The sequence below is a fragment of the Tetrao urogallus genome, assembly GCF_951394365.1.
Source record: "Tetrao urogallus genome assembly, chromosome: 26".
NCBI classification, from domain to species: domain Eukaryota; kingdom Metazoa; phylum Chordata; class Aves; order Galliformes; family Phasianidae; genus Tetrao; species Tetrao urogallus.
Window position 1 is genome coordinate 600,889 of NC_136839.1, and position 13,315 is coordinate 614,203.

The 13,315-nt window shown below is 50.6% G+C and overlaps 1 protein-coding gene across 1 annotated transcript; it reads left to right on the forward strand.

Annotated features, from left to right (window-relative positions):
• Positions 1–735: 735 nt before the first annotated feature.
• LOC306955804 (uncharacterized protein) lies at positions 736–12,992 on the forward strand (the record flags this gene model as incomplete). The annotated part of the gene is made up of 13 exons (XM_079547172.1): positions 736–1,320; positions 2,224–2,306; positions 2,727–2,883; positions 3,096–3,257; positions 3,538–3,663; positions 3,770–3,996; positions 4,211–4,356; positions 9,670–10,169; positions 10,943–11,025; positions 11,543–11,699; positions 11,898–12,059; positions 12,507–12,632; positions 12,750–12,992. The coding sequence occupies 13 exons, from the start codon at positions 736–738 to the stop codon at positions 12,990–12,992; spliced, it is 2,757 nt and encodes a 918-aa protein (XP_079403298.1).
• Between the last annotated feature and the right edge of the window lie 323 nt (positions 12,993–13,315).

The following is a 13,315-nucleotide window of genomic DNA, read 5'->3' on the forward strand; positions in this document are numbered from 1 at the left end:
TGTGACACCCGGACCAAGGGGCAGGCAGGAACTTCCAGTGCTTTGCAGACTGTGAGCAAGTTGAGTTCCTGGGCTGGCGTGACAGAAGCATGGGCTATGGACGATGTGACTGGAGAAATCTCGCAGCAGAGGTTCCTGAGCCCTCTGCCCGTAATTGCGCCGGCTGGCAGGCATCAGCACCGCGGCACCCCGGCTCTTTTTGCTCCTATGGTCACCATTGTTCACGCTTTTCAGAAGTGTAAATTTAAATTAACTGCCCACTTTGATTCCACGCAGTCTACTGTAGCACATGATACAAAAATGTTTGCTGGACTAAGAATAAAATAAATACAAATTAATAAAAGATAAAAGGGACTTTGATGTTATAAATACCAATGCTGCTGCTTTGTACATAATCTAGGGCAACTTCTTTTCTTGACTTCTTGTAAAGTTTGCATCACACAAAAAGCTGATGACTCATAAAACATTATTTTACTTTTTGGAATAAGCTGCTGACATGTAAAGTATCTTCCTTGTGAACTGGGATTTCTAGAGGGAAACTGCCTATGGGTTATTTATTCCTGGCATAAACAGCAAGACTAGCCAGCCCCGTGGGAAGAAGAAACACCCCAGAGGTGGCACCCGCTTGGAAGGTATAAATAGGGATCTGCGGCGGCGACCAACCTGCAGTCTGATTCCGTATCACGCTGTGCATCTTGCTTTGGGCTTTGGGCTGGATTTGCAGCTGTCCTCACAATGAGTTGTAGTATTAAGCAGACAACCGGCTCTCTCAGGGGCAGGACCAGCGGTGGCAGCTGTGTGATTGGTGGTGGTGGTGGTGGTGGAGGAGCGCGGATTTCCTCGGTCTCCTCTGGAAGATACACGACCTGTGGGATAGGCGGTAGCCGAGGGTTCTCTGGGAGAAGCTACTGCAGTGGTGTGAATTACGGAGGAGGACTGAGCAGCGGCAGTCTGGTCGGTGGGAGCTATGGAGGTGGCTTAGGAGCCACTGTCCTCGGAGGATGCTCAGGCATTGGATTCAGCGGTGGCAGTGCCCGCTTTGGTGGTGGCATTGGAGGTGGCCTTGGTATCGGCATTGGTGGAGGGGTAGTTGGAGGGGGTTTTGCTGGTGATGGCATTCTTCTTTCTGGTGACGAAAAAGTCACCATGCAGAACCTTAACGACCGCCTGGCTTCTTACCTGGACAAGGTGAGGTGCCTGGAACAAGAAAATGCTGACCTGGAGTGCAGAATCAGGGAGTGGTATGCCAAGCAGGGCCCCTTTTGTGAGCCGCGGGACTACAGCTGCTATTACAAAGAGATAGAAGATCTTCAGAACCAGGTAACATCACTTCTCAGCTGCTTCCTCGCTTGTAAACTTCTCCCACGCGGTTGCTTCACAGCTTAATGCAGCTATTGAGAGTAACATTTCACTGTTGTAAAACGCTCCTCGTAAACAGACATTAAGACAACTGCCTGCAGAGAGCCCTGGAGCTCAAACGTAAAAGTCTTGAGAGTTTGGATTGTTTCCATTGCTTTTATTCATCGCTTATATTTGAAAGGGAAAGTGTTGTGGGCATGGAGTACATCTGGATTGGCTCAGCAGTCTGTCTGGGTTACATTTTGCCAAGGTGTTTGAGTGGATGATTGCCAGGAGAACGACTGCATGAGAAATAAATAACAAGCTGTATGAGCTTTTTCTGTCATTCATCTCGTAGAATTCCAATTAAACATTGCTTCCTCTATTTACACGTTTACTCTTTCACACAGAACTGGGAAGTTTGGACACCTCATTAAAAGTGAGAACAAAGAAAGCATTGCCAGAATAAAGTTAAAATTAAAAAGGTTTTTGCAGAGCATGTGTTTGGCTAAACTTCTAGGGTGCCAACACAGAGAGAAGAAAGTGAAAGGAATCCAAGAAACAGACAGAATGAGACAGACCTATAATTAAGTCTTGGAAAAGCTTTTATATCTCTTATCCATTAAAGTAAGATTTAGACTTAAAAGGTTGGGAGGATCGCGGCAGGCGCTGGGCAGCACTGATAACGCCTCCCTGTCTGCACCCAGACTCTGCTTCAGCCTTTTAATGCCTCCCCAGTACTGTGCTGGATGCTCACACCGTCCTGCTGTGCTCAGCCAACAGCACTCAGAGCCTGGGGTTTGGTGTGCTGTACCGCATGCGCTGCAGCCCGAGGGGATGGGGAAGAGGCTTCAGGAGTGACCACGGAACTCTCTTCTTTTCCAGATTGTCTGCGCAACCATAGACAACAACAAGATCATTCTGAACATCGACAACAGCCGGATGACAGCCGATGACTTCCGAGTGAAGTGAGTGCTCCTGGTGCTCAGCAGGCTGTCAGGATGTGGCTCAGGGCTGCAGGCTGTGCAGAAGGGCTCCTGCAGCCAGAGCTGCCTTCATGTCTGGGCAACAGCACAATTCTGCATGCAGATGAGAGCTGTGCAGGAAGCACCAGCAGGTTTTGCACAGGGAGCAGTGCGGGCTCACTCGGCTTCTTAAGGGAGGTTTTTGTTTTCCCTTGTTAGAGCATGGAAATGTGATGAGTGACCCCTCCACAAAGCTGTAGAGAAAGTGGGTTGAGGGCAGACCTGGGAAGGGGATCCTCAGACCGCTTCCCTCAGCATCCCGGGTGGCTGGTTAGGAAATGGCTGTAAGAAAGGCGCCTGCAGAAAAGAGCAGATGATGGGGTCGGATGCTGACTGCTCTCTCTTGCCTTCTTTCTCACTCAGGTACGAGACGGAGCTGGCCCTTCGCCAGAGCGTGGAGGCTGACATCAACGGGCTGCGCCAGGTCCTGGACCAGCTGACGCTCTGCAGGTCTGACCTGGAGGCACAGCTGGAGTCACTGCGGGAGGAGCTCTGCTGCCTGAAGAAGAACCATGAGGAGGTAGGCTGATGGCCCCTGCCCAAAGCCTCCCTTCACTCAGGACATGTGCTCTCCCTCCCTTTGGCTGATGCTGCCAACGGCTTCTCTTCCCCTGCCACACCGCTGGATGGAGGTGGCACAGGGAGCCGGGAGCCGGCAGTGCCCCCAGCCGGGATCCTCCCTGCTCTCCCTGGTGTTTTCCTTGCTTCTGAAACCTGATATGGTTTCTCCAGGAAATGAACTGTCTGAGGAAACAGTCGACTGGAGATGTGAGTGTGGAGGTCAATGCCTGTCCTGGCCCTGACCTCAGGAAGATTCTGGAGGAGATGAGGTGCCAGTATGAGACGCTGATTGAACGCAATCGCAAAGAAGTGGAGGATTGGTATGAGTGCAAGGTGAGCAGAGTTATTCAGCTGTGACTTTTCCAGGCTATGGTTTCACAGCAGTTTATCTTAGGTTAAATCCACACATCTGTAACAGTATTTGGCACTGATTTTGACTGCCCAAGTGCCACAGGGGATGCTGCCTCTGCGCGTCCCTTTGGGTTGAGAGAGTTCACCCAAAGTGTTCTCATTTCATGCTTTTTGCTGCCTCCACTGCTCTTCGCTTAATCCTTAGCCTGAGTTACTGTGAAACATCCCCTTAAGAACTTTGCTCTGCCTTGGTGATTTGCAGATCGAGGAGGTGAATCGGGAGGTTATCACGAGCGGTCAGGAGGTGGAGACGTGCAACAATCAGGTCACCGAGCTGAGGCGGCAGCTGCAGGCGCTGGAGATCGACCTGCAGGCTCAGCTCAGCCAGGTGCGTGCACAGCTCACAGCTGCAGCTCTGCTTCAGGGCAAGAACCTGCAGTAAAGTGCAGCTTCCTCATGCCCGTATTTCTGTTGTGCCACCTGTCACCCTTCAGAGGGACAACCTGGAGTCCTCTCTGGCTGAGACAGAATGCCGCTACAACAACCACCTCGGTGAGCTGCAGACTCAGATCACGTGTGTGGAGCAGCAGCTGGCGGACCTGCGGGCGGAGATGGAGTGCCAGAACCAGGAGTACAAGATCCTGCTGGACGTCAAGTGCCGCCTGGAGCAGGAGATCCACACCTACCGCTGCCTGCTGGAGGGTGGGCAGCAGGACCTTATGTGAGTGCACCTGAGCCAAGGGACACTAAAATGCCTTTGTTACGTGTATTTTAGAATACCCAAGCGTTGTCACAGGAAGAGAGCTCGCTGCAGGAGTCAGCCACGTTTATGCCAAAGACAAAAACAGACCAAGAGCAAAGGGTCAACGCACAAACTGTAGTTCTAATTTATCCGCCATTCCCTTCACTAAAACGTTCTTTTCCTTTCCACTCAGTCAGCAAGGAGGAATTGGTCAGTTGTCGGGTCTAGGAGGAGGAGTCGCACGAACAGGAGGAATAGGAGGAGGAGGAATCATCCGAACAAGCCACACGTACACTTCGTCTGCCCAGATGCCATCCTGTGCAGCTGCGGAGATACAAGGTGAGGGCTGCAGAGCTCCGCTGGGCTTCAAGCCCTCTCTGCTCGACTGCAATGCTACCAGATGGGAGGGGGCAGACGGGTAGGGAAGGACAGAGTCGGAATACAGGCAAGGTACAGACAGCAGAGAACAGGGAGAAAGGACTGGTCTGAAATCTAGGGCAAAGGAACGAGCAGGAGAAAGGAGTGCCCTGAAAACCAAAAGAGAAGCAGGAATTGTGGGATTTTTGGTAGAAAATTACCAGTACCATTTCAGGGGGAAACTTCCAGCCAAACTGAAAGAGAAATAAACGAGCATGGTGGCAGCTGGTGCAGTAGAATGAGGGTAAGTGGAGCACTGTGCAGTGCTCAGCCCAGTGCTGTGCCTGCAGCTCCCACCATTTGGCACTGCTATGGGGAAGGGCAGAGCATGCCTGAGCCACCATGGGTCCCATCAGCCTGATTGCAGGCAGTGAGCAGCCGTTCCTGCAGGGCTGTTTTCATCTGAAATTCCAGCTGAGCTGGCTCCTAAGGTGATCGTGTGTACAGAATGACAGCACAGGAAAGAATCTGGTTTTGCTCTAAACAAACTCATGTTTTCCTTTGATCTCTCCAGTGCCTTGCAGAAGGATTTGTGATTAAGCAGAGAAATGAGAATATCCAATGAGAGATCCCTGAAGCAGAGCCACGGATAAAGAGAGAGAATATTTACTGCACGCCTCTGCAAAGAGCAAGGAACTGCTCCTTTGTATTACTCAGCAATGCTACGCGATGTGCCAGAGGGATAAGCAGAGCGTTGGGCCAATTTCTGCTTTATTTTGCTATTTGCTTTTTCCAATCTGTATTGCTGCACCTGCCCAACCACCGTGACTGCTGCTGCAGGTCCCAGTACTATGATCACTAATGCACCTGCTGGTGAAAAAACTTCTCTAATAAAACTGTGCTTCTGCATGATGCAATCAACAAAGCCGTGTCCACACTCTGCTTCCTGCAGCCACACAGGTGGTGCCCGTATGCTTCCATGTTTTGCTAAAACACACTTATAGACAAATATGTGGGAAAATAAGGTGAGCTTAGCCTGGCTGAAAGGCAGTGACAGAACAGAGAAATTGTGTCCTTCAGCTCCTAACAGCGTGCTGTGACCCTAACCCTAAGCCTGGCCTTAACTCTAACCCTAACCCCCCCACCTGGGCAGTGGGGTCGGTTGGAAGAGAAGCCCTTGGTCTTCACAATCAGCACAGTTTCTGCTGGTTTGGTTTTCTGTCCTGTTCAGAGCCATCCCCTTCGTTTTATAGGAACCTTTCCACTGAGAACAGGACTGGTGTCAAAAGGTTAATTTCCTACCTGCTCTTGCGTAGCCACTGAATCACATCATCCTATTTCAAAAAGTTTCAGCCTGAACATCAGAAACTGCTGACAGATCATCTTGACACTTAGCACACCTTCCAAGAACTGGCAGAGGCAGTGGGAGCTGAAAATGTGCAGTGCCACAGAAAATGTGATGGAGAAAACGTCAGCGAGGGTCTTTCAGTACCCAGAGCCGTTATTTCTTACAGCTCAGAAGCAAGGCAAGGGCCCCTCTGCCCCTGGGCCCCAGAGTGACCTGCAGCTGATGTGGAGTCAGTGTGCACGGACACAGTAGCATCCATGTCTCTTGATGTTGACCTGCACAAAAGAGCAAGTGCAGCAGTTTGGCAGCTTGGGGCCCTGCAGCACTTCTGGTGGGTGTAATCATGTGATGCGTCCACAGAGAGCTTGTAGAGTCATTCTGGGCTTGGAGAACATTCAGAGAAAAGCTGGTATGAGCTGGGGGTGTTTTGGGGATTAGAATGTTTGCTGGACCAGAAAAGCAAGCAATGATTTTACACATTCACTCCTCCCCACAGCTTTACAGCTACAGCCTTGGACACGGGCTGCACCCCTGGTGCACTGCCGTGTGTTTGGTACAGAAAGTCACATTCACATGTTCACACGTTCCCCTATGGGTGGCTCAGCACAGCATCCCCTGCCTCGCTGCCAAGCTGGAGACATGAAGCAGTCACCCCCCATGGAGGGGAAAGGCCACAAAGACAAAAACCTTTCAGGAGCAAGCACACAGTGCAGCGTGGCACACTTCTGCAGCCTCAGTCTTCATATGGAAACTGATTTCTCTGCAGAAATATATTTGCCATGACATGGAACCTTACAGATCAGTAGCACTTCAGAAGGCTCATATACAGCCAGGGCCTGAAGAGGTTCCATCACTGGGGAGGTGAGCAGTGCCCTCCTCCTGTAGAAGTGGAGACAAGACCCAGCAGCGGTACTTTTTTATATTATCTACCAGACTCAAGAACCACCAGCATTCAGGGACCAGAGCAAAGTGAGACATTGCAGCATTGGAACAGCTGTGATAATGACACATCAGTGGGTGTTTTCAAACCAAGACTCCACATCAAGTCTTCTATAAAGACGAGTTCCATGCCAGGGAAAGTCTTGGACTTGATGGAAGACATGTACAGCATGTGCTTCCCAGGAGACTGAAGGAGAAACTCATTGCGGTTACAGTGGAGAAGTTCCACTGCTGGACTCCTCAGTGCACATCCATCCCAGTTCTCAGAGCTGGGGCTGGGGCCACAAAGCAGATCTTCTCGTGTTCCTTCCCACTGTATTCCCCCGCCTTGCTCAGTGCCAAGGCAGGCTGTAGGACAATCTGCTGCCCCTTCTGGTCTTGCCCTTTCCCAGCATAGCAGTCCTTCACTCGCTCATTGCTACAATATGAAGGTGCTGCACTGACACACTTCCAGCTTTAAGTCTCCTGGAATCTCCAGGCTGCTCCAGGAGCAGAAGAGCTGTGCTGACATCTAGCTGAGCGCCCGCACTCATGGCAAAGGCTTCCCACCCTCCCCAGGCGTCCGCAGGAGCAGCGCAGGCACTTTCACAAAGGAGCTGCCCTACATTCCTGACAGGTGAAGGAGACCTAATGACACGGCCAGAGGACTGCAATCACCCAGGGTTATGAATTTGCCCCTGGAAAGCCCCCAGGGATGCACACTCAGCTCCTGAGACACTGGGCCTACGAGTTGGGATGCGTCTGGAAAGCAGTTTATGAGAAGGTAGCTTGGGATAAACAGTCCCAACAGAAAACACCCTGCAAATAACCATGCATTAGGGAGCTGCAAATTATGGAGCTGCAGACCTTGGGCTGGAAATTACATTTCCATGAGATTTCCATACTTGTTTGTGCTAGTTGGAGCAGACCCAGGAACCTTATGAGTACACCTAACAAAAACAGGAGGAGAGGAAGCTTAGTTTATGACTTCTTTAGACCTTCAGAGCAGTAATTTCCCTTGGCCTTACTAGAGCACCCATTTCCTGAAGACAAAAAGGAAAATGCAAGAGAGTGGGCATTCCTGTGCCAGGGAGAGCTGCCCACTGCAGGGCCAAGAGCTGTGCTACTGCTGCAGCCATTACCACAACGGCACACAGGCATCCTCCCATCCCACAAAGGGGTGCCCCGTGTTTCTGCCTGCATTATCTTGATGTGCTAAAATGATAACCGTGAAGGAGAGGAAGGAATGCGTGCTCACTCAGGAAAGATGCTTGCTGCAGACAGCGATTGGGAAACTTCTGAAGAATTATGTGCAGGACAAGGCAAAGCTTCCAGCAACGCAGCATTACATCAGTTTCGGTTCATTCTTACCACCACACCCTGACTCCAATTATGCTCCCCATTCCTAGTAACGAAATCCAGATATTCTGTTTCTAAGCACAATTGCTATTTGCTGAAGTTTTACGTGTTCTCAGCTCTGCTCTTGGTTCAGCCCCGAGCGGAGCGCAGCATGGCAGCACTGCAGGCATCAGCAGCTCCTTGTTGCTGATAAATCACTCTGAGCGTCTGCACAGCTCTGTCTCCATCCTGCTGGAGATAGCACAGGAATGCTGCTGGCTTTCACTGCACCGCATAAGTAACGTCCAAGGATGAGAGATAAGAGAAGGCAGCTCTATAGAGAAAGCAGGCGAGTAAGAACAATAAAGTGATGGGTAAATCCACGAATAGCGCCAGGCTTCAGTCTTTTGGTAAATGGGGTTCTTTGCTTGCCATGAGAGCAGCTGCCCACCATCCAGACACGGAGCAGGAGTTCCACCTCTCTGTGCTCTGCTGCTTGGGCTCAGGGTGGCTCTTGGTGGATGCATCCCCAGCCCAGCAGCTGCTGCAGACAGTTCTCCCCACACAGCAGCCCAGCTCGGTGTGTTCACAAAGCAGCTCAGCCCGAATGTTGATGTCAAAAAAATAAAAGATTTTTGGTTTTCACTTTTTCAGCCCAGCTAAGATTTGGAGACATGAGGAACAGAACCTCTACTTCATGCTTAATCCACCTTTTCCAAGTCAGTCTAGGACTGTTCCAGGCAACAACTGCTCCACCGCCTTCGTGGGCAGTTCTGTCCTCCTGTCTCCCAGCAGCGGTCTGGAATTGCATTTAGCACACAGCACACTGACACAGAAATTGCCTGCAGGGTCTTTCCAGCCCCACTCAGTTTGAAAAGCCCACCTCCCCCTGCAGCTCATCTGCCATTACGAGAAAATGGCAGCAGCGCCTTTCGCTGAGCAGCAGGACAGCATTCAAAGCCCTGCTGTGTTATTTTGTGCTCTCTAAAAAGAAAGAAATCCTTTGTGAACCACTGGGCAGCCACAGATCACACACGAAGAATCTTCCGTCTGTGTCCATTAAGAGATCACTGCACATCATCATGGCTCACAGCAGTGTTCTGGAATTGTTATTTCAGCAGTGGGGAGACTTAGAGGTTAATCTCTCCGTCTCTGATCTCTGCACAAAGTTCTTACATCATTCTTCATACATCATTCCAGAATGCAGCTTCGTACATACGTTTTCATCTTACATATTCCAACATCAGCAGCTTGCATGAAACCTGCTTATTCAACTCAAAATAAAATGAAAATAAATTAATGAGAGATAAAGAGCTCTTTGATGCAATAACCTTTAATGATTTCTTCCTGGTATATAATTTAGGACAGTGTTTTTCCTGGCTTAATGTTGTAAAGTTTGCATCATAAACAAAAAGCCGATGATTCATAAAACATTATTGCTAATGTATTTTTGAAATAAGCAAGAGACATGTAAAGTATCTTCCTTGTCTACTGGGAATCTTGAAAGGAAACTTCCCTTTGAGAAATTATTCTTGGCACCAATGGCTGGAGTAGCCAGCCTTATGGGAACAGGAACGGCGGTGACACCCACTGTGGAAGGTATAAATAGAGTCCTGTGGCAGCAGACAACTTGCAGGCTGATTCAATACCAAGCTGTGCGTCTTGCTTTGGGCTTCTGCTTGCATTTCCAGCCGCTGTCGCGATGAGTTGCAACATTAAAGAGACGATTACTGTGTCTAGCAAAGGCAGGAGCAGTGGTGGCAGCTGTATCATTGGTGGTGGTGGTGGAGCACGGATTTCTTCCTATGCGATAGGCAGTGGCAGAGGTTTTTCTGGAAGGAGTTACTGCGGTGGAGTGAATTATGGAGGGGGACTGAGTGTCGGTAGCTTGGCTGGTGGGAGCTATGGAGGTGGCAACTGCTATGGCAATGGCCTTGGTTTCGGCATCGGAGGCGGTGTGGTTGTCGGTGGCCTTGGTGGCGACTGCTTGCTTTCATCCTGCGATGAGAAAGTGACCATGCAAAATCTCAATGACCGCCTGGCGTCCTACCTGGACAAGGTGAAGTGCTTGGAGAAGGAAAATGCAGAGCTGGAGTGCAGAATCAGAGAGTGGTATGCTACACAGGGCCTCTCCTGCGAGCCCCGGGACTACAGCTGCTATTACAAAGAAATTGAAGATCTTCAGAATCAGGTAATGCCATTTTTCAGTTATTCCTCCCCTTTCTATTTTTTCAATTTGCATTCAGGACTTATTGCAATTGTTAGAGGTAATTTTATTGCTGTAGAATGTGCTTGCAAACATAAATGGCAGCAATTTCCTCCGGGACGTTGTTGAGTGCGGTCGTGCTGTGAGGCATGTGAGCAGGATAATGCTCCTCAGAGAAAAAAGGATGCCTTGTTACACTGGGTTCTGATTGAATGGTTATGGATACAGCAGAGCAAAAGGAGCAGCAGAGTAACAGAAAATCTCACCCAGCTGATGGTGACACAAAGTGTTATAAATGCTATGTGAGAAAAACTGGGTGTTTAAAATGTTCTGTGCAGTGGCACAAAGAGCCTGACAATAGAATGTCCCCACTGAAAGTTATGGAAGACGTTTAGGCTTAAAGGCACCTCCCAGCTTCTCCCTGAAAACCCTTAAGCTTGAGACCGAGCACCAGGCAGCCTGCGTTCAGCTGAGCTTTAAGGTGAAGCATCTCTGGAACTTGTCTTCAGACCCTGAAACTGGGAGTGCCCATCTCACAGCTCTCCAACTCCCAGTCCTGTACAGCCCAGCTCTTCTCCTTGCTGCCTGCCCATCAGGGAGGCAAAGCTCCTCCTGTAAGTGCTCTGCTCAAGGACCAAACCTATGGGGAGAGAGGTAGTGGGAAAAGGGAATCAGAAAGAGCTCCTGCTTAGCACATGTGCAACCATGGAGTACAGCAGCAGAGAAGGGAGCTGTTCTCATGCTCTGCTCTTTTCCAGATTGTCTGTGCAACCATTGATAACAACAAGATCATTCTGGACATCGACAACAGCAGGATGGCCGCTGATGATTTCCGTGTGAAGTGAGTGCCTCCAAGCACCAACCCACACCCCCAGCCCCACATCCCAGAGCACTGCTCACAGACACCTCAGACGAGTCTCACTGCAACACCTCATTAGGACAGGATGGGATGATGAAAGGCATTTTGCTCTTGGTCATCAGCCCTCCCTTAATTACTGTTCTGAGGTAAAACATTTGGCAACAGTGTTTGCTGGTTAGGGCCAGGGACCGGCATTGCAGGGAGCGGCCCTCAGTGGTGCAGTCAGTGCATCCCATCACACACCACTGCAGACTGGGATCAGCAAAGCAGCTGAGCGATGGGCAAACGACGCCAGATACTGCTTTCAGGAGAGGGAGGAAAACAGGTGGAAAAAAAGGAACAGCTTGCACATAACAAACATCAAAAGCAGCGCAGAAATCTAATGCACAGCGCATTCAGCTTAGACAGCAAAACCCAGTACAGAGCACGTAGATGGGAAGGGGAGATCTTTGCATAAGCAGGGAGCGGGTTCTCATTTTCTGCTTTCTTTCTCACTCAGGTACGAGACGGAGCTGGCCCTTCGCCAGAGCGTGGAGGCTGACATCAACGGGCTGCGCCAGGTCCTGGACCAGCTGACGCTCTGCAGGTCTGACCTGGAGGCACAGCTGGAGTCACTGCGGGAGGAGCTCTGCTGCCTGAAGAAGAACCATGAGGAGGTAGGCTGGGGGCTGCTGCTGCTCTGCGGAGCCCTGGCACAGAACTTTTCACCTACAAGGCTGTGCTTTAAGTTACCCAACAGATCTGCAGCATTGCTCCGCACCTCACAGCTGCATTGGGAGGCAGCGCTCACAGCGAGCGCCGCTCAGCACCCAGCTCTGCTCCTTTGTGCTGTCTAATCCGGGCTGTATTTCCAGGAAATGAATTGTCTGAGAAAGCAATCTACTGGAGATGTGAGTGTGGAGGTCAACGCCTGCCCTGGGCCAGATCTCAGGCAGATCTTGGAGGATTTGAGATGCCAGTACGAAACACTGATAGCGCGCAACCGCAAGGAAGTTGAGGATTGGTACGAGTGCAAGGTAAGCAACGCAAACCCGCTGCCAGACAGACTGACGTGCACAGATCGGGGCACAGAAGCACTTCAGAACACAGACACGGAGACAACAAGCTGTTGTTCTCTACAGACGCCTGAGATCAGCACTGCTTTACACGCTGTGCTCTGCGGGAGGCACAGGCCTGTCTGACCAGTTTGCTGCGTCCCATCTGGCGGCAGCAGCTGCCGCGAGGCCTCGTGGTGCTGTGCTGGAACTGAAACCTTCCACGCTGGGATTAAAGAGCCCTGGTAGCCAGGAGGTTAATGTGATTTGAAAAGCAGCACACAGCCAAAGGCAGTGGTTAACACCCAGCACACACAGCTCGCCGTGCCCACCTGCGGCCGTGCTGCTGCTCACTGTGAGCTGTGCTGTAGAAGTTCAGCCTGCACAGGTATCCTCTGAGGGTCTTTGCTCTGCCTTGGTGATTTGCAGATCGAGGAGGTGAACCGGGAGGTTATCACGAGCGGTCAGGAGGTGGAGACGTGCAACAATCAGGTCACCGAGCTGAGGCGGCAGCTGCAGGCGCTGGAGATCGACCTGCAGGCTCAGCTCAGCCAGGTGCGTGCACAGCTCACAGCTGCATGCAGGCGCTGCGCAGCAGCTCGTCTGCTCTCACCGTGGAAACAGCAAACGGTGCGGTGACATGCGAGTGAGTGTTGTTTCTTTGTTTATCAGAGGAATAATCTAGAATCCTCCCTGGCTGAGACGGAGTGCCAGTACAACACGCTGCTCGGCGAGCTGCAGAACCAGATCACGTGTGTGGAGCAGCAGTTGGCGGAAATAAGAGCAGAAATAGAGTGCCAGAACCAGGAGTACAAGACCTTGTTGGACGTCAAGTGCCGTTTGGAACAGGAGATTCAGACCTACCGCTGCTTGTTGGAAGGAGGACAGCAGGACCTTATGTACGTAGATCTCTGAATCCAACAGAACCAGGGAAAATGTCAAGATCTGCTTTGTAGATTGGGAATTATTTGATATCTCTGATATCTCGATGCTCTGAGCTGCTTTACTGCGATGAGTGTTCAGTTCTGAACTAAATGTCATTCCTTGGGATCTGCAAAGCAGAGGAACCGAATCTTCCAACACCACAACTTCCAGTGTTATGTCCTCGTTTGTCACAGTGTGTTTTCTGTGATCAGATGGGTGACAACTGTCAAAAGAAGAAAACCATTTGCAGGGCTCTGCCACTTCCATGCCAGAGGGGGTGTGGAAAGCAAAATGAGAAAAGAGCACCGTGTAAA